At 44.1% G+C, this 20,633-nt stretch overlaps 1 protein-coding gene, 1 non-coding gene and 1 pseudogene across 2 annotated transcripts; 2 read left to right on the top strand and 1 right to left on the bottom strand.

The window, feature by feature from the left end:
• Nucleotides 1–1,048: 1,048 nt before the first annotated feature.
• On the bottom strand, nucleotides 1,049–1,156 carry LOC143999725 (U2 spliceosomal RNA; annotated as a pseudogene).
• An 11,704-nt stretch (nucleotides 1,157–12,860) lies between these two features.
• RPS20 (ribosomal protein S20) lies at nucleotides 12,861–20,588 on the top strand. Its single transcript, XM_077492716.1, has 4 exons — nucleotides 12,861–13,024; nucleotides 16,727–16,826; nucleotides 17,186–17,259; nucleotides 20,367–20,588. Exons 1-4 carry the CDS (start codon nucleotides 13,022–13,024, stop codon nucleotides 20,547–20,549), a joined length of 360 nt encoding a protein of 119 aa, XP_077348842.1. The 5' UTR covers nucleotides 12,861–13,021; the 3' UTR covers nucleotides 20,550–20,588.
• Nucleotides 17,003–17,069, top strand: LOC143999868 (small nucleolar RNA U54). Its single transcript, XR_013278185.1, has one exon. It is a non-coding gene; the product is annotated as a small nucleolar RNA U54 (small nucleolar RNA).
• Nucleotides 20,589–20,633: the final 45 nt, after the last annotated feature.

Raw genomic sequence — 20,633 nt, 5'->3', positions numbered from 1 at the left:
CTCAAAAACTTCACCCGGTGCATAAAAAATGTGCACACACATAAAGAGTGACACAAAAAAGTGCAGACGGGAACACAAGCCCTCTAAAATCAGAGGGCCTTGTCCTGAATCCCCCGTGGCGTTAGGCTCCTGACAGGGACAAGGACATTTAAAACGTGGTCTTTCTGGCCGAAACCGGTCAGACCCCGTTCTTTGGAAGGTCTGCCAAGACAGACCCACCCAAATACTAGGTGAGGCTCCCCCGAAGGGAGACCTCAACCCTAAGGAAGAGGGCGAACTAAGCCAAAAGGCCATGTCCACCCTCTCCCCAGACTTTCAGGACAGGCCCTGGGACCTGTGACCCTACTCATCACAGCAAACGTGCAAAAGTGACAAACACACATTGAAAATAAATAAAAAGTGGGTAAGGGATAGCGGAGAGATGAGTGAAAAGGTGGCCATTGTGCGAAACAATGACCAGGCCCTCCGGCCAGGAATAATAAATTTCTCTGGTCCCAGCCAAAAGGCCCGGCCCAAGAGGCAGGTGCTAAAAAAGCGTGTTATGGTGCAGTGATCTTGGTGCCCAAAATCAAAGTGACCCTCACTCACAGTGATTCTTAGGCACCCCTGGACTGCCACTCCAGGGGCACATACTCCATAGGCTTTCAAGACCGCCCTGGCCCACGGTCCAGACCACAGCAGCCCCCACCCTAGACAGGAAGGCATGAAGATCAGGAAGCTTGGTGAGAGCCCTTGCCATCAGGCTCCACCATCGCTCCCATCACTCCTTCCAAATTACATTCGGGAAGTACTAACCGCTCCTCCCCCTCAGCATAGAGAGGAGCCAGTATTCCCTCCCGAAAAACTGTCCAGGGCTAGAACTACCCCAATCCAGGTCAGAAGGCCAGGTTCTCGACCCTCTGGGTCAGACCAGTGACAGCACCCATCCTCACCAGGAGCATCCTTCCAGACGGCTCAGACTCGACCATGCATCGGCCCCCAGTTTACTGTTGGGCGGCACAACGTGGCCCCTACCAAAACCGTCCTTCCAGATGCTAATTATGCCATCAGAGAGTGCTGCCCAAACCCTCTCTATTAGGGATGGAACAGCGCCTCCTTTGGCAACTGATAAGAACAGATACTACACTTGATCTTAGCCAAAAGGCCGAGAAGCATTATAGAGTAATTAATTAATAAGTTAATATTAAATTAATTAAGTAATTATTTATGTTCATTCTTTAATGATACTACACTATTATGCAGGTATCAGCATACTTGGCACAATAGCTTGGTGGTCTGCTCAGATATCTCCAAAGCCCTCCAGTTATGAGTTCAAATCCCAGCCAACCTACTACCCACCAGCTGTGTTTATTTTTCCAGTGCACAAGCAAATTAAAATAAACAAACAAAAATTGTAAACTGCCTGTTAACTGGTGTGTGATGTTTGGAATTCCACACCATAATATTATTGAATATTTACATACAATTGAATGCATTTGAAGAGTTAAAATAATAGAATCAGCCAAACTAAAGTGCATTGGCTAATTGGAATTTGCCTATTTTCAGAATAGGCTACTGAGTCCAATGCAATCTTTTAGAATCCCTCGGTGGGAATTGAACCCATGAGTCCTTCAGGCCCTGAGTCTTTCAAGGTGCTGACCTCTAGCCTATTGGGCTTAGCACGATCATACATTTACTAGTGTTTGATGTTTTTAATTCTATACAATAATGTTTAGCAAATGAGCCATTAATATTATGGAAACAACTATGTTCATGCTGATGTGGCATTGGCTATTAGGAAAATAAATTGGCAAAAACGGCGTGGGGTTCTCCCCCCAGTCCATGCCAGGCCCTTCGTGTCTGGTATGGATTTTAATGGGAACTCAACACCAAAATTAAAAGAAAAAAATTGGCGTAGGGTACCCCCGAAAATCCATACCAGGCCCTTTGAGTCTGGCATAGATTTTAAGGTGAACTCCACACCAAAATGTAAAAAACAATTGGCCTGAGGTCCCCCACAAAATCCATACCAGACCCTTATCCAAAGCATGCAGCCTAGAGGTCAGGATGAGGGGGACCCCCGAACCATATCAGGGAACATGCCCCCACGAGCCTTGCCAGTGAGCTTATCAGAAAATGAAAACCCCCAGATCCTGGCCCCTCCAAGTGAATGGGTATCGGGTGCATTGTACCCCTACCCATTCTCCAAAAAAGTGTAAAAAAGTACAAACCACGAGACAGTTTTTGATAAACCCTTTCTTAAAAAAAATTTTAAAAAGTGTCCCACGATGTACATCCACCGTCAATCATGGCACACGACGGACCCGAAAAATAGAAAAAAAAATCAAAACGCTCTGCTTCGATAGAAGGGCTCCCACCGTATGTGCTCTGTGTGCTTTGACAGTTCTTTTATAGTCACATGATGTCAGAAGAGGCAGGGTTACCTGTTTAAGTCACTGGGAGGTCCCACCCTTGCCAATATTACACCTGTCAAAGCAAAGAGACAGCAGTCGGCGGGAGCCCTCCCATTGAGGTGGAACGTTCTTTCTTTTTTCTTCTTCTTTTTCGCTATTTTTCGGGTCTGTTGGGTGCCGTGATTGACGATGTACATTACAGGACACTTTTTTAAATTTTTTAATAAAGGATTTGTCAAAAACTGTCTCTTGTGGTTTGTATTTTTTTTTGGTGAATGGGTAGGGGTACAATGTACCCGATACCCATTCACATGAGGGGGTGGGATCTGGCGGGCCCCCCTGCATTAAAATTCAAATCGTCATAACTCAAGGTGCATTAAAATGAATATAGAAAAAGAATGGAAATGTACATTCATTTTACCTGCATCACAAGTCAGTGTGAATTCAACTTTATATTTGCATTAGCTTAGATCAAGGATAAAAGTGTCTCTAAGTAAAGGACAAATAACACAGGGGGCATCCCCCGCCAATCTGGTTGCTTCTTCACCCAACCAATCCGGTCTTAAGAGACTCCTTTCCTGATTGGCCAGGAGGAGGGGCAAGAAGACAATAAGGAATGTTGATTCGCTAATGTCAAAAGTGGGTGGGCGCAGTGGTCTGCGCCCCGAGCCCAACCTTTTTAAAGCCAGTTAGAGCCTCAGGCTCTAATCATGTGCATCCAAAATGAGAAAAAAAGCTAATAGAAATCTATGCGTCCGGTGCCCCGCATGGAGATTAGGGGCTGGCACATGGAGAGTAGGGGGGTGGCGCCCCTGCATGCCGTATAGTCCAGCCACCGCTGTTGGCTTTAGAAGTGTTTGAGGAAGAGGTGAAAAAATTACATCATCTCATTCTGTATTTTGGAGGTGTTCACACTGCACCATTAAAAAAAAAACATAGCTCCAGCCTGGGGATGCATAGCAATTTTCCTGGAAGCTGGAGGCATGCAATGATGCCATATTAGTTACCCTAGATGCATTTAATTACTATTTACTGTATATAACCTCATGTACCATTCCTATTATTCAATGCTTGTAATGAAGAGCAGATGGGCTATTTCAAAAAATGTTTGCTGTATTTTCTGCAACTTGCAGGCTTTGATTTACCTCAGTCAGCTGACTTCAGACTGTAAACTCCAACTTCCCAATAAACGTCCACAAAACGTTTACAGATTTATCTAATGGGGAGGCACAATGGCTGATCCAGCAGTGGTATGCCTTAGCAACCAGTCAGAATTAATCTCAGCAGCTTGCTGCTGTACTTTAAGCAATTTTCGTGACTTGACAGTAGAGGGCGCTTGTTCATTTTAAATTCATGCTGCAAGAAAGTGAGTTCTCTGTTTTATCTTTGTTCCTTATGTTGGCAATTTTTTTCTCTTTGATGGATTCATCTTGTAATTATCAGGATTCTGTTTTTTTATGCAACAGTTATACAAATAAATGAAATCTGGGATGGTGGGACCACAGCAGCAATACATATAAAACATCATCAGTTTTAATGTATTGCATTAAATATTATTACAATTATATGAATATATATTATTTACAATAAAAGTGATAGTTTATATTGTATATGCTTGCCATTTTAACCAAAAGTAAAAGTACCGCTAAAGGCTCTTGTATTACTTTGTTACCGCAGTACACCAGCCCGGAAAATTATGAACCCAAAGCTCTATGACTGCTTGTCTAAACAAGTACCAAATCCAGTTACTATATTAAAGGATATCTAAAGGTTAATTTTTTTAAATTTTGTTTTTTTAAAACAAACATGTCATAGAGTTGCTTTTGCACAGAGTGACCCAGATCCTTCTCTTCTGGGGTCCCTCAGCAGCACTCCTGGCACCTCCTCTTCTCGAGTGCCCTGTTGGAGAGCCGCCTTCCCTCGGGACACAGATAGCAGGACTCGGCCCCGCCCCCAGCTCCCGCGTCATTGGATTTGATTGACAGCAGCAGGAGCCAATGGTTGTGCTGCTATCAATCTATCCAATCAGGCTGGCTGGAGCTGGTGTGCTCATCCTCGACCGACGCTGGAAAGACCAGGTTCGCGTAAGTAAAACAGGGGCTCAGGGGGGCAGCTGCATCACAAGAGCCTTTTTACCTTAATGCATAGAATGCATTAAGGTGAAAAAACCCTGAGGGTTTAAACCCCTTTAATACACAAGCCTCATAAATTAAACATAAACTACCTTTATTTTTCCTAACTGAGCCAAGTCCTTCTTCATTTGCGCCTCACCTGCACCCCTCTCAGACACTGCAGCTCCCAGTGGGAGGTTTTAAGTAACAGTGCTGGCCATTCAGAAAGCTGTGGGCAGGACTTGGTTGTGCCAGGTGATGAGTGACAAAGCTGCAGGCTAGTGAACCAGCAGTGACAATGTTCACATTCACATCCCTTGCATATTTTTTTTAAGCAAGCAGGCACAGCCTACATGAAAGTGGTAACTCTGCTCTGAACTTAAGAGTAAGAAAATTGAAAAAAATGTGTTGATTGTCACAAAACAATACTGATCTCCCCTACATCCCTAAAAGTAGTCAATTGAACAACATATTTCCTTTCTGAGGGGGACTTTAACATAGAGCACATAGCTAATGAAATGTAGAAAAAATATAAAAAGTATAAATCTCTTAATGAAAAATATTTAAAATATACAGCACATACATAATATACAAAAACATCATATAATAAAACATCTGGGAGCTGGTAAACACACATACAATGACCATGTACAGTCAATAATTGCACTGAGTCTGTTGAGCTAATAGTGAGCACAGCAAAAGTTCCCCACACATTTCAAGATTTACAAAAGCTACTTTCTCTTCATCAGGGGTAAGAGCGATTTGTCGCAGAGCATACAGAAAACTGTCTGCAAATAATAAACACACAAAAATACATTGCATATTAACCACCTCGCGCTCGTCCTATAGCCAAATGACGGCCGTAGAGCAGGCGCTTTCGTCCGGGCGCGGGGGCGCGCATCGGGGAAGTTCTGTGTTTGCCGTGTCCCCCGGAGACAGGCAAACACAGATCGCTGTAAACGGCCAATCACAGCGGCCGTTTACAGCGCGATCGGCGTGTCCAATGTGAGATGATCTCATATGTAAACATATGAGATCATCTCTCAGCGCCGCTCTCCCTCCTCACACAGACAGCGTGTGAGAGGGGAGAGATGAACGGCTGCAGCGGCCGTAAGTGTAAAAAAAAAAAAAGTTAAAAAAAGTGCCATCCTGCCCCAGTGCTATCCTGCCCCAGTGCCATCCACCCCAGTGCCATCCTGCCCCAGTGCCATCCACCCCAGTGCTACCTGCCCCCAGTGACACCTGTTAGTGCTATCTGTCCCCAGTGCCACCTGTTGTCAGTGCCATTTGTCCCCAGTGCCATCTGTCATCAGTGCCACATATAAGTGCCATCTGTCATCTGTACCACGTGTCATCAGTGCCACATAGTGCCATCTGTCATCAATGCCACATATTAGTGCCATCTGTCATCAGTGCCACGTATCAGTGCCATTTGTCATCAGTGCCACCTGTCAGTGTCACGTGCCATCTGTTGTCATTGTCACGTGTCATCAATGCCACTTATCAGTGCCATCTGTCATCAGTGTCACGCGTCATCGATGCCACGTATTAGTGCCATCTGTCATCGGTGCCACGTATTAGTGCCACGTATTAGTGCCATCTGTCATCGGTGCCACGTATTAGTGCCACGTGTCATCAGTGCCACGTATAAGTGCCATCTGTCATCAGTGCCACATATTAGTGCCATCTGTCATCAGTGCCACATGTCATCAGTGCCATGTATAAGTGTCATCATTGCCACGTATCAGTGCCATCTGTCATCAGTGTCACGTGTCATTGTCCTGGTGCTCCAGGGCCTTCAAAAGTGTAATAAGTAGTCAACAAGTTAGATGTGTCATTTATGCTCCTAGAACACGTGCAGATCCCTGCATGTTGGGCCTCTCTATGTGAAAAAGTCCCACACATGTGGTATTGTAATACTCAGGAGGAGTAGCAGAATTTTTTTGGGGGTGTCATTTGTGGTATACGCGTGCCATGTGAGAGAAATAACCTATTACAATGACAATTTTGTGGAAAAAAATAAAAAAAATTAAAAATCTTAATTTTGCAAAGAATTGTGGGAAAAAAATGACAACATCAAAAAGCTCATCATGCCTCTTACTAATTACCTTGGAATGTCTACTTTCCAAAAAGGGGTCATTTGGGGGGTATTTGTACTTTCCTGACTTGTTCGGGTCACAAGAAATTAGATCGGCTACCAGTACATCAGATGTGATCAATTTTGTGCGATTCGCACCACAGCTTGTAGACTCTCTAACTTTCACAAAGACCAAATAATATCCACTAATTTGGGTTATTTTTACCAAAGATATGTAGCAGTATAAATTGTGGCCAAAATTTATGAAGAAAAATTTATAATTTGCATAATTCTGTTACAGAAACAAAGAAATATGCGTTTTTTTTCAAAAATGTCGGTCTTTTTTAATTTATAGCGCAAAAAATAAAAACCCCAGAGGTGATCAAATACCACCAAAAGAAAGCTCTATTTGTGGGAAAAAAAGGACAAAAAATTCATTTGGGTACAGTGTTGCATGACTGAGTAATTGTCATTCAAAGTGTGAGAGCACCGAAAGCTGAAAATTGGTCTGGGCAGGAAGGGTGTTTTAGTGCCCAGTAAGCAAGTGGTTAACAAATGTACAGTAAGAGTGCTGTTTGTTTGCTAAACTGTGTGGATAGAGGAATCTCCCACTTTTTCCATCTAACCATAGAAAATTTGCAGATAATCTATAGGTGTATGGCCAGCTTTACTAACTGAAGCTGCCACTGCAAATAAAGAAAATTTGTGATCAATATTCCTCCTCTATAAACTAGTGTGGAATTAGTGGCGCTGAATAAATCAGTGCATGTATACCCCACTAACTATAAACATTAAGTGCAAAGTGCTTAAATATATAAATATCACTATCTGACAATTGATGTGCATAAATAGATATACAATGAATCAATCAATGAAGATATGAAATATAAACACCCAGTGAATCAAGTGACAATGTGTCAGTCTCTTAACTGATAAATAAACAAAGCAGTTCATATCAATAAAAAGTCCAATGATGGCAAATCAGCCAAAAATACACAGTGGTGATTATTATATTGTTCCAATAATCTTCCACCACTCCACAATTCTTGTGATTCCACTCCCCTTATGCTCTCAAACTCACCAGCTGCATTTGCCTTTTGCCCTGCACACAGGTCAGACATTCCGACAACAAAATCCATCTGATTTTTTCCAACGGATTTTGTGCCAAACTTGCCTTGCATACACACAGTCGGACAAAGTTGTTCGAAAATCCGATCGTTCTTAACGAGGTGACGTACAACACGTAAGTCGGGACTATAAACAGGCCAGTAGCCAATAGCTGTGGTCTCTTAGGCCGCGTACACACGGGCGGACTGTTCGCCCAACTTTGTCCGTCCAACAGTTTCGGCAAACAGTCCGCTCAAAATTAGCATGGACGGACATGGCCACACACGACGAACGAACAGTTTGCTGAAACCGTGCGCGATGACGTGAACGGCACGTACGACGGGACGAAAAATACGACGTCCTATACACTGCATTATAGCTTTCGGCGTGAAAATCCTTTCTGAGCATGCGCGCAACTTTGTTTGACGAACAAGCCTACACATGAGCGGACTGTTCGCTGAAACAAGGTTTCAGCGGACAGTTTTTCGGAAATTCCGAAAAACCTTGTCCGTCCAACTGTCCGCTGAAACTGTCCGCTGAAAGCCCACACACGAGCGGACTGTCCGCCCAAACACTGTTCAGCGGACAAAGTTGGGCGAACAGTCCGCCCGTGTGTACGCGGCCTTAATTTATTCTGAGCATGCGTGGCACTTTGTCTGTCGGAATTATCTACACACGGTCAGAATTTAAAACGATTGGATTTTGTTGTCGGAAAAATTTTAGATCCTGCTCTCAAACTTTGTGTGTCGGAAATTCAGACAGAAAAAGTCAGATGGAGTCCACATACGATCGGATTTTCCGTCAACGCGATCCGATCGCACATTTCCCGTCGGAAATTCCGACCGTGTGTACAGGGCACAACACTTTCGTGTTTGGCTGAAAGCGCATTGACCCTCTTAACATGGGGGATTTAGATAAGGTATCCAAACTTCAGTCACAGACAGATGAATCTCTCTTTGGCCATCCACGTGATTTACTCCACATGCAAAAAAAAAAATGCCTCCGATAGTGTAATAAAGTAATAAACCTTTTATTCAAAAAATCCCACAGCATTACACTGACATGTGGAAACTCAAAGCACGCCAAAGATATCAAATCACAGCAATCCATGCATCTGTAACTGGGTTTGTGATGGTCAGAGCGGACCCAGGGTGTGCGAGCATGTATAACGCTATCTCACCACTTCTCGTCCCCGCTGTGCACTGTCCGGTATTGTGTACCAAGTAACAGCGTCCTATGACTAACTGACAGCTGAAAAGCTATAGAGGGAGATCGGCGTTCACAGCTGTCCCTCTCGCCGCACCGATATCGGAGGGCACTTGCGGGTGTGCGGGAGCCACAGCAAAAATGTGGGAGACTTGGGATGTCTGCTAATAGTATGGCTTACCAGCTCAGTGATTGTGGCCTAACTTAGCAGGGGGCATGTTGGACCTCTACAGAGAGATCACTGCTTTCTCAGAGAGAGCAAAGATCCCACTCTGCAGCTGCTGGTAGGAAACAGGCTTTTCTACTTAGACTGTGGCAGATTTTATTGAGAAGACCTTTTGATTCAACTAATATTATCTGAAATGTCAGTTGGACTTTAAACATAAAAAAGGCAATAATATAACATATAACTAAAGCATTGTGGATGCAAACATTCCAACCTGCAAAAACTCATTTCACGGAGGTGGCGCTTCACACCCGCAATGACTTTTTCAATATTTTTTCACAGTGCTTCTGGGGAAGGGGGTGGGGTGGGTGGTATGTGGCAGTGGATAGTGTCCGTAGTTTTTTATTTTTTATAATTAATTATTTTCCAATTTAATTTGTTTTTCTTTTTTCTTTTTTTCACAATGCTTTTTGGGAATGAGGGGGTTGGGGCAGTGGACAGTGTTGGTAGGGCATGGGAGAGTGGTGTCAGTAGTTTTTTATTTTTTTACACGTTTTACATTTTTTGGGGGCTTTGGTGAGATGTCAGGGTCTAAACAGACCCCTGACATCTCCCCTTTGAGACAAAGGCACTGAGGACACAGATTCCCCATTCCTTTTCTCAGCACTAAAGATGAATGAACAGAAGAGAGAGGCTCCTGTCCATTCATAAACGTAAAACACAGTTTACTCTGCTCAGTTATCACAGGACACAGGAGCAATCTCGCTCACTGTGTCCAATTCCTGACAGTCGTCCCGTCCCCCCCCTGTAGCCGGCAGGAGAGGAGGGGAGCCGGTTGCGGGAGATGAGGGGGGCGGAGGAGCAGGACAGGAGCTGCAAAGGAGAACACGGGGGCTGGAGGAGAACGGGGGGCGAAGAAGGACACGGAGGGGGCTGGGGGAGAAGCACACAGGAAACAGCTGGAAATTATCGGTGCCACGGGAGGAATAGCTGTGATCACCAATCTCCCTGTATAGCTTTTTAGCTGACAGCCGCGGGAGGGAGAGGAGGAGAAGTGACTGTCAGCTAAAAATCTCATAGTTGCCAACATTGTGAAAAAATTTATAGGGACACTTTTTTGGAGTCTTATAATTAGGGGGCGGGCATGCTTTTGTAGGAGTGACAGGAAATAAGAAAAATGTTGCGTGTGTCGAGCCGAAAAAGGGGTGTGGTTTACATGGAATAGTGGGCGTGGATTATGTGGGTGTGGTTCAAATGGGGGTGTGGTTAGAGTCTGAGATGAATGAGAGATGGAGAAAGAAAGGGGAAAAGAGGGAGCGAGGGAGAGAGAGATAGAAAGAAGGAGAGAGAAGGAAGAAAAGAGGGATGGAGAGACAGCAGGCCCAGATCCTTCACCACAACAGAAATGTGTAACCCAGAGTTTAACAAATCAGCAGATAAAGATACTCCAAACACCTTATGTTTGGGCTTCAATCATCCCAGCACCATGGTTGTTGTGGTGTCAGGATGATTGAAGCGCATTATTGCTATTATTACATTGTAATATAGAATGAAATCATTCAATTCACCATAATACAGAATCAGTGGGACCCCTGAGCATGTCACCTGCCACGTCACCTGCCACGTCGCCTGCCACCAGATGCTATCAGGTGCCCCCAGCAGAGTTGGTCCTTGCATCAGGTGCCCCCAGCAGAGTCCGTCCTTGCATCAGATGCCCCCAGCAGAGTCCATCCTTGCATCAGATGCCCCCAGCAGAGTCCTTCCTTACATCAGGTCCCCCAGAAGCAAAAGCCCTCCTTTACATCTGGTGTCTCTGGCAGCGGAGCCCTCCTTTACATCCGGTGTCCCTAGCAGTGGAATCATCCTTTAAATTTGGTGTCCCCGGCAGTAGAGGACTCCTTTACATCTGATGTTCCTGGCAGCAGAGCCCTCCTTTACATCTGGTGTCCCCCAGCAGCAGAGCCCTTCTTTATATCTGATGTCCATGGCAGTAGAGCCCTCCTTTACATCTGGTGTCTCCCAGCAGCAGAGCCCTCCTTACAGATCTGTGTCCCCCAGCAACAGAGCCCTCCTTACTTCAGTGTCCCCAGCAGCTGGCAGCAGCGGAGCCCTCCTTACAGAGCGATCTGTGTCACCAAGCAACAGAGCCCTCCTTACTTCAGTGTCCCTGGAAGCAGCAGTGGAGCCCTCCTTACTGAGCAATCTGTGTCCCCAAGCAACAGAGCCCGCCTTACTTCAGTGTCCCTGGCGGCAGCAGCAGCGGAGCCTTCCATACAGAGCGATCTGTGTCCCCCAGCAGCCAAGCAGCTACATCTCCCGGATTTTCTGGCTTTCTTGTATGTGTGTTCAGTGGAGAGGGGAGAAGCTGATTGGCTGCCCTTCCCCTCTCCACTGAACACAAGGGGAAATAATCCTTGTGGTGGCGGCCATCTTTTTGTAGCCCGCGGACCATTTTTTCCTAAAACATTCCCGATTTTCAAAGGAAAAATCCCAGGAAATTAATTGGGACAAGCTCCGATCGGGACAAGGGTGCCTAAAATTGTGATTGTCCCCGGAAAACTGGGACTGTTGGCAAGTATGAAATCTATACAAAGGAGATCAGTGTTCACAGCTGTTCCCCACCACATCGATCATTCCTGGGAGTCGCTGCAGAAATGCGGGAGACTTGGGATGTCTGTGGATGCATACCTCCCAACTTTATAAGATGGTAACAAGGGACACCTATTAGCAAAAGTATGTCAACATAGGGCATGCCCCCTGCCACGCCCCCTTAAAGGAGAGCTATACAAAAAAAATTGGTTAGGGCCACAAGTGCTTTTTTTAACACTACTATTCCTTTATATTGTCTTTTGAAATTTGCAGCAATTTAGAAATTGGATGAAAGGTTTAGCACTGGGAAACACTTTTTGAAAAATAAAAAGTGCATTTTATATACAACCAAACCCAAATGAGGAGGACAGAGGGACTTTGTTCCAAATCAGAGACAGTTGGGAGCTATGAGAATGATGTACATTTATATACAGGAAAGTCAGTGCTTCTTATGGACACATACATTTTTTGTTTCATGTACACCACCAATCAACATGCATTTCACAGGTGGATAATAACTTGATATTACAGTTTTAACAACAGGTTCACTTTAAATCCAGCTCTCGTGTATGGGGAGCAGTTTGTACTATGTCAGATACAGCAGTGTGGTAGTGTTTCCCTCATTAATGATGGCAGTGTTTCGTCAGATTAGGCAACCTGTCAGAATATGTAACGGAAGTGGCGTTCCGTCGCCACCATTTTGCTACACCCCGCAGTCCTCCATAGTAAGGATACACTGAGAAGTGGGAAAGCGGACATCTTGTTACACCCACCGAAGTTTTGCATCTTACACTTATTTTTACCGTAAAGTAGTTTATATAGTGAGATACAATGCTTAGAACTCCGTCTGACTGGTTAGATGTTGAATTTTAAAAGCAGCAAACTTCTGTCAGATTAGCAAATCTATGAGATGAGCAGGCTTGCCGTTGCTTTTAAAATTCAACATAGAACCAGTCAGAGGGAATTCTAAGTACTGTATTTCACTGTATAAATTCACTTTACTGTTAAAAATACGTGTAAAATGCAAAATTCCGGTGGGTGTAACCAGATGTCCGCTTTCCCCCTTCTCAGTGTATCCTTAGTGTGGGGGTATAGCAAGTTGGCGGCGCCGGAACGTCACTTCCGTTACACATTCTGACGGGGAGCCAAAGCTGATGAGAGGCCGGGGCCCCCTTGTTCTTTGTCGCACTTATAATGACATGTTTCCCATAGACCGCCCGCCTCCTTTGTATAAATATCAGGGCGGAGCCAGTCCTCGTTCTCTTTGAGTACAGCCAGTGGGGTGTACGTACGCTGTGGACTGTCTGCTCCTGGCTCACCGCTGTTCGCTCGGCAAGTCTCACGAATAAGTCGGCCAGGAAGGTGATCAGTCATGGTGAGTGTGTGGCGGCTCTCTGCCTTCTCCCACCGCCCGCCATTGTACATGTGTGTCTTGGCGGGCTGGCCCATAGTCCTGCAGTGTGCTCACCGGGGAACTAATGCTGCATTGTATGCATGTGGGGGGCCTAGTAGCACTTACCTTTAATATTACAAGGCGACTATTGGGTGAGGCTCTCTATAGACTACAATGAGGTGTCGTTGGAATAGACTCAGTACGGTGTGAGGGTTATAGTTCCCTGCATGGGGATGTACAAGTGTCCCATCTACTCCCATTCACATCAGTGGGACAGTTACTGTTCCCCGTTTGATGCGGGTGCATGGCCCTGAGTGTGGACAGTGTGCTTGGCACTGTACAGAAGAGACTGCGCGCTTCTGTCAGTTGGGTAGAACAGCTTGTACATCCATATGTGGGTATCCATGGCCCTTGTGTGTACATGCTGTAATCCACCTATGTGAGTGAGGTTAAAGTGTTACTAAACCCAGGAGGCCTGCATTGCATTCACTTTCCAGTCTCCCACAGTACATGGAAATGTTGTAATGTTAGTAAATATAAACTGCTAAAAACAACTTTCTCATTAGCAGTCTTATGACTTATCAGTGTCTAGTTAAAGCTTGGTGTGTTCATTCCCTTCAGACTGTTCTATGAAGCTTCATGACCCCCCCTGACCCTCTGGACAGTGCTGATTGGCCCGTTTCTGATCACATGCACCATCCAAACACTCTGTAGCAATATATGTCCAACTGAGCATGTGTAGTGTGACTAACACATCTGCTATCGGCAGTGAACTGGGCACAGTAAAATGGGGAGGATTGGAGAAGGGCTCATATGGCCTTTTAACACAGGATTAACCACTTAGATTCCAGTGAGTATAACACTCATGCTTTACTGCATAAACACTTTAGGCAAGTTCGACAGTGGGGCTGCGTTGGTGTTAAAGCACCATTTGTTTTAAAGGTGCTGTTTAAAGTGCAGGTTCACACACAAGGTAAACCTCTGCTTTTCTGACACCCCCCCCCAGTGTCACATTTGACACCTTTTGGGGGGGAGGGGGTTGCAAATGCCTGTCTAAGGCAGATATTTGCACCCACTTCTGGGCATGGACTCCCACAGTCTATTCCTCTTCCTGTCCCGCCATGCTATCTGCTGGGACACACATGGGTCCCAGAGACAACAGGGCCCATTCTAATTGCTGTAACCAGGAAGTGAAGCCGCAAGGCTTCATTTCCTGATTCCCTTAACGAAGATGGTGGCGGCAGCACCCAAGAAATGATTCGGCCTCAGGTGCTGACATCTGTCACCTGGGGCAGGTGAGTGTCCTGATTTTAAGTCAGCAGCTGCAGTATTTGTAGCTGTGGACTCCTGCTTTAAGCAGTGCTTTTTGGCTGTGAAGAGTGCTTTTACCCCTTGTTAGAGGTTGACTGAATTAAAAATGCCCATGTTGCAGCGATTCAGAAGTGCTGCCCATTCATTTCAATGGGCAGGAGTGGTGTGGGAGCTGATGGTCCCTGCTGCCTGAAGCCAATCCAGAGTGCGCAACCCTGAAGAGGTGAGGCTCTGGCGAACGTTGCTGGTTTGAGAGGGCTCAGGTGAGTATTGGTAGAGGGGCTGGGGTGTTGCTGCACACAGGTCTTTACCTTCATGCATGGTGGTAATAAAACCTTGTGCCTTTCCAGTGTGAGTTCAGCCATACAACTGTGTGGCTGAACTGACTGCACAGATTGCATGTGATCAGCAGTGCGGGTGCAAATCACGTGTTATGTCTGTTTGCTATAGTGTGAACCTTGGCTTAGACTAAACCTTTTGGCATTTGCTTAAGAGTTAAAATCAGTATTTTTTGCTAGAAAATTACTTGGAACCCCCAAACATTATTTATATTTTAACAGACCCTAGAGATTAAAATGGTGGCTGTTGCAATATTTTAATGTTGCACTGTATTTGCGCAGCAGTCTTTCAAACGCAATTTTTTTGTTGACAAAATGCACTTTCGTTTTTAAACAGTAAAGTTGGCACAATTTCTTTTGTGTAAGATGTTACTCTGAGAATAGTGATCTTTATTGTAAGCAAAAAAAATTGACTTATTTTAAGCAGAATTGTGCAGCTCTAATATGTGGCTATACTGCGCCCCTCTGGATAAGCAGTCTCTGGTGGGGAGGGGTGATATTGCCTCAAAGTGCATATTGTAGTTGCAGGTCAGTTGCAGCATTGCCCCATTCGCTTGAATGCAACATTGACATTTGTGCTTGGTACTTGAGCAGCAGCATTGCTTTTTAGGTGGGTGGTAAGCTGCGACTCAACCTCCTGCTTTACTGCTACCTGTGTGAGCCGTAAAGGTCCACTGACCTTTTGACTGATGCAGTTTTTTCTGCTGTGATGCTCATTGGTACAGCATTCTAGGTTAAGGGACTAGTGTTGGACAAATAAACTATACTAAGCAGTAATAGGGTTATAACACCAGTCAGTTTTTTGCCATCCCTGTCCTATTGGATATTTCCCTTCACCACCTGGTTATAACAGGAAGTTAAAAGACCTCCCAAAGTGAGGGAATTGGTTGTCATAAACAAGTCAGTTGGAAGGCTTGCTTTCTTAGTTCTGGTACCCCAACATTTGTTCACGCTCCCATAACAGTAAATGGGATGCGTTTCCCTCACAAGCACAGACCAATAAAAACCTAGAAAAATTGCTAAGCTGTTGAAGTAACTTGCAATGGCATACTACCTTCATTTTTGAATGTGTTCTTGGCACCCCAGTTCATCTGCTTGGTGTGCTGTACCATGCTACTGGAAATCCACAACAGTGACTGTCTGTTGCATATTGGGCAGCTTAAATGAGCAACACAGCATAATGCACTACAACAGACCTGACTGGTGTGAATGGCCCCTTTAAACAAGCCCTTGCTTTACCTCTGCAACCATAGGCATTGAGGAGACCATCTTCAGTCTAAAACAGGCACTGATCTCAGGTTTTCTCTATGGAGAGCACAATCTTGCCAGCCTGCTAGCCTTCTGGCACTATGACTTTAAAGAGGAAGTAAACCCTGATGAGTTTACTTCCTTTCATTCCCTGCAAAGGTAAAGCATAATGGACTACTATGCATCGCATAGTAGTCCATTATGTGTCACTTACCTGACACAGGAGCCAGCAATGGTCACCGATGTCCCCTGTAGTCCGGCACATCCATCTTCTCAGTGGGTCTCGCCGCTGTCATTCGGCGAAGCTGCGATGACGTCACTCCCGCACATGCACACAGGAGCCGCCACGCATGGCATATCGCCATTGACGGCTGCTGTGCTCAGTGCGCCGCTGTCTACGGCACATGCGCCATAGACAGCGGTGCCTCTCTTTCGGCTAATATCTCCTAAACCGTGTAGGTTTAGGAGATATTTCTTGGACCTACAGGTAAGCCTTAATCTAGGCTTACCTGTAGGTCAAAGTGTGTTGTAAGGGTTTACAACCACTTTATAAAGTATTAGTTTCCATGAGGCTATAAAGCCAATATCCAGTATGGGAAGAGATGCTCTTTAAAACAAGAGATTTGCAAGTTTGATAAGCTTTTCCAAAAGTTACCCAGTATAATGGGAATGATGCAAGTGTAATGTATGCTTTGAAACAGTATTTTTTTTGAAGTGACATAAAGGCTTTTTCAGGATTTACCTGACATGATTTGCAAGATTAGTAATTATGTGAACTTTCCCACAGGCATTTAAAGACACAGGCAAAGCACCTGTTGATTCAGAGGTGGCCATCCATCGCATCCGTATTACACTGACCAGCCGCAATGTAAAATCTCTGGAAAAGGGTATGTTTACATAAAAAAAAAAAAATTGAGATACTTAATGTGTTGTGAGTTATCACATTTGATCAAAATTTAAACCTTGATGCATACCCCTCGTAAACATTTTGCTATTGAGTGGCTTGTGTAGGTTAGATCTTGTTGAGGGATATGAAGTTTTATCCTATGTATTATGTTCTGGTTGGCAATGAGGATAACATTTTGTCAATGATGTACAGTGATTGATTTATACGCTATTCTGAGCTGACCTTGGAAATGCAACTGGTTTAACATGCCTTTATCACTTAAAAGTTAATAGCCACAGATTGTGTGTTGTATAATAAATCTTACTATGATGGCACACTAATGGTTAATTTGTCTCCTAGTCTGTGCTGATCTGATCCGTGGAGCAAAGGAGAAGAACTTGAAGGTGAAGGGGCCTGTGCGCATGCCCACCAAGGTAATGGCTGATATGGTGAAATCTTGTTATAGTGAGGCAAAGTTCACACTTGTGCTATGCCTCCAGAAAATGCAGGGAACAGGACCCATGCAGCTTTTCTGAAAATGGGGCGTGCATGGAAACCACAAATGCAGTGCTTTTATGGTTTAAAAACGAATTTTAGATTACTTCCTCAGTTTAGTGAAAAGTGAGTTGTTAGGGTTGTGACTGAGGAATGTATGGTAGACTAAATTTTGAGTTTGAGTGTTCTTTAAGACCGAAGTAGGCTTTTAAAAAAATTGCCAGCAGGTTTATAAGACTTGGACCCCTTTCACACTGAGCCATTTTAGTGCAAAATTGCTGCTCATTTTAGCAGGGCTTTAGCGCCATCTAAAGGGGTTGTACGTTTTTTTTCACCTTAATGCATCCTATGCATTAAGGTGAAAAAAACCTGTTGACCGGCCCCCAACCCTCAAACTTGTTCCACAGGGACGAGCCTTCTCTGCTAGGTGGTTCTTGGCTGCTGATTGGATAGATTACAGTGTAGCCATTGGCTCCTACTGCTGTCAATGAAATCCAATAAGGTGGGACTGAGTCCTGCAATGCTGGACCCAGGAGCATCTCCAAAAGGTAACCCCCCAGGAGAGTGCTTCTCCCAGAGGGTTATCTGACGCTGGGAGGAGCTGAAACAGCTGCTGAGGGACTCCAGAAGACCAGGGCCACTGTAAAATGAGCTGCACAGTGGAGGTAAGTTTAAAAAAACTAACGTTGGTGTTTAAGCAGCACTCTTACACTTTTTGACCACCAGCAGAGCACTTTTAACCCCAAAGAAGGTTAAAAATGCACATGTTGCAACACTTCCAATGCACTCAAGCCCTGCCCATTTCAATAGATACAGCGCCCCAAAGATGCTGCTTGCAGGCATTTTTCCCAACAGCGCACCGCCCCAGTGTGAAGACATTGACATTAATAGCAGACAGTTTTCAGGTGCTAGTTAGAGTATTTCAAGTTCAAAAAGCTTGAAAACCCCCTCGGTGTGAAAGGGGTCTTGAGTCCTTTGCCAAATTTTTTTTAACTTGCCTGCCAGCAAATGTTTGCATAGTACAATAGTGTATAGTCTGGCATGATTAGGCTCCAAGGGGTGGTGTGAAACACATTTGTGCTCCAGGCTGAGACTGCCATTCACTTCACCTCATACGTCTGCCCTGTGTGGCTAATGGATCTTTTTCCTGACATTATGCCCTGCATGGATAAGGGGCTAAGACAGGTATTTGCACCCACCTTCGGGTATAGACTCCCATGTGTAAAAGTAACATACATGATATGCTTGCTGTGTGCAATAAAAAAAAAAAAATCTAAACAGCAAAACAAAGACATGTGATATGGTGTGAGAAAACACATAAACATTTATTAAATATGAAGAAAACAATGGCAAAGACATCTGATCCTCCTGGGATCTTAAAAGCATAAAAATCATCAATCATAAAAAGATGTATAAGCTGACAGATGTTTTGTGACGAATCACCCCTGCAGTCTTTTTTGTGACTTTAAGATGATAAAAAAGCTGCACTGCCACCAATCAGCTGGAATATGGGGACTTGGTAATTGTGAACAATCACAATTACCAAGTCCCCATATTCCAGCTGATTGGTGGCAGTGCAGCTTTTTTATCAAGTCACAAAAAAGACTGCAGGGGTGATTCGTCACAAAACATCTGTCAGTTTATACATCTTTTTATGATTGATGATTTTTATGCTTTTAAGATCCCAGGAGGATCAGATGTCTTTGCCATTGTTTTCTTCATATTTAATAAATGTTTTATGGGTTTTCTTACACCATATCACAAGTCTTTGTTGCGCTGTTTTTAGATTTTTTTTTTTATCATATTCCACCAAGTCCAAAGTGGTTTAACAGCTGCACATTGATACCAACAATGGGACATTGTCTTAAATAACGAGTATCTTAATACATGGATAACCGTTCTGAACAAAGGAAATATTCGTTTGTGCGCCAATGACTCTTTTTTTTTTTTTTTTGTTTATGTTGCTGTGTGCAATGGCTTTGCAGTGGCCCTAAACGCCTTCCTAGATTCCCCTTCTGTGTCTGCCCCATAGAATGCTACTTCATCTGGGAGCAGCTATGCAGGCTTGCTCCCAAGCCAGGCTGTGCATCACTGGGATTGGTACAGGACTTATAAGTGTGGGCAGGTAGCCATGCGGTTTTTCCTTAATGCAGAGAATGCATTAACGTGCCACTGAAAGGCAACTTTTTTTAGTTTTGGACAGTGGGGATGGACTAGATCACTTGTGTTTTTTTTTTATTGCTGTCTGTTCCCCTGTTGGTGATTCACACTCTGTACTTGCTATTTTGGAAAGTGATTACAAGAAAATTCCAAACGTTATTACTTTCCTGGGGACTGCCCAGAGGGGACATCTTCCATTGGACATTAGTTCTGGTGAATTGGTGGGGGGGGGGGGGGGGGGGGGGGGGGCGGCGAGCAAAGGATTTCTTCACTTCCTGTCTCCTTTATGAGAGGGGGAGTGAGTCTCCCAATTAGACAAAATGGCAAAAATCATTTTTTCCTTGCTATATCCAAATTGAAAAGTTTTGCTTTTAATTCTACTTTAAGGTAAAACTTTTTGCCTTTACAACAGTTTTTTAATGTGAATTTCAAAATGTGTGATCTTGAGCAACTGAAACTTCATGAATTCTGGCTGCTGCGGTTCATCTAATTGACATGGAAACCATTGGTTTTTGTATCAAAAGTGGTGGGACAGCTTTTTTTTTTTTTTTTTTCTTTCCTTTCTTGGGAAATCTTCAGATGGTGACAACTGACATTCCTTTCACTTTTTAAAGATTTTCTTGCTCTGAAACTTTTAATGGCAATCTCTCCCTGATGGGACAGTGACTTGACTGACAGGATCTAATAACCCTTCCCTACTTTATCCAAAGCTAAACTGACTTTCAATACATAGTTGGCTTTAGAATTACTAGGCTGTGCATTTCATATATATGTATTTATATATTAGGTGAGGAGTCCAATTGATTCCATGACTTGCAAAGGGACTTGTATCTGTAGAAATTAGACCTTAATGTGGCTAATCTTGTGTCTAATTTTTGTTTTTTAGACTCTGCGCATTACTACAAGAAAAACCCCTTGTGGTGAGGGTTCCAAGACATGGGATAGATTCCAGATGAGGATCCATAAGCGCCTGATTGATCTACACAGTCCCTCTGAGATTGTGAAGCAGATTACTTCCATCAGTATCGAACCTGGTGTAGAAGTTGAAGTGACCATTGCTGATGCATAAATGCCACCTTTGAATAAAAGTTACCACCGTATTCCTGTGTCTTTGAACTTTATTTAAAAATTTATTTAAAACAAGTGAACAAAA

This window comes from Lithobates pipiens, unplaced genomic scaffold (assembly GCF_037356315.1).
Source record: "Lithobates pipiens isolate NorthernLeopardFrog02 unplaced genomic scaffold, aLitPip1_a1.2 Scaffold_19, whole genome shotgun sequence".
Taxonomy (NCBI): Eukaryota; Metazoa; Chordata; class Amphibia; order Anura; family Ranidae; genus Lithobates; species Lithobates pipiens.
This window is presented reverse-complemented; position numbering and strand designations above follow the sequence as displayed.

Bases quoted from the DNA above. Each gene is read 5' to 3' on its own strand.
- RPS20 (XM_077492716.1), top strand. The intron at 16,827-17,185 runs GTATGTTTACAT...TTTGTCTCCTAG, and splicing joins TGTAAAATCTCTGGAAAAGG to TCTGTGCTGATCTGATCCGT. The intron at 17,260-20,366 runs GTAATGGCTGAT...TTTGTTTTTTAG, and splicing joins CTGTGCGCATGCCCACCAAG to ACTCTGCGCATTACTACAAG.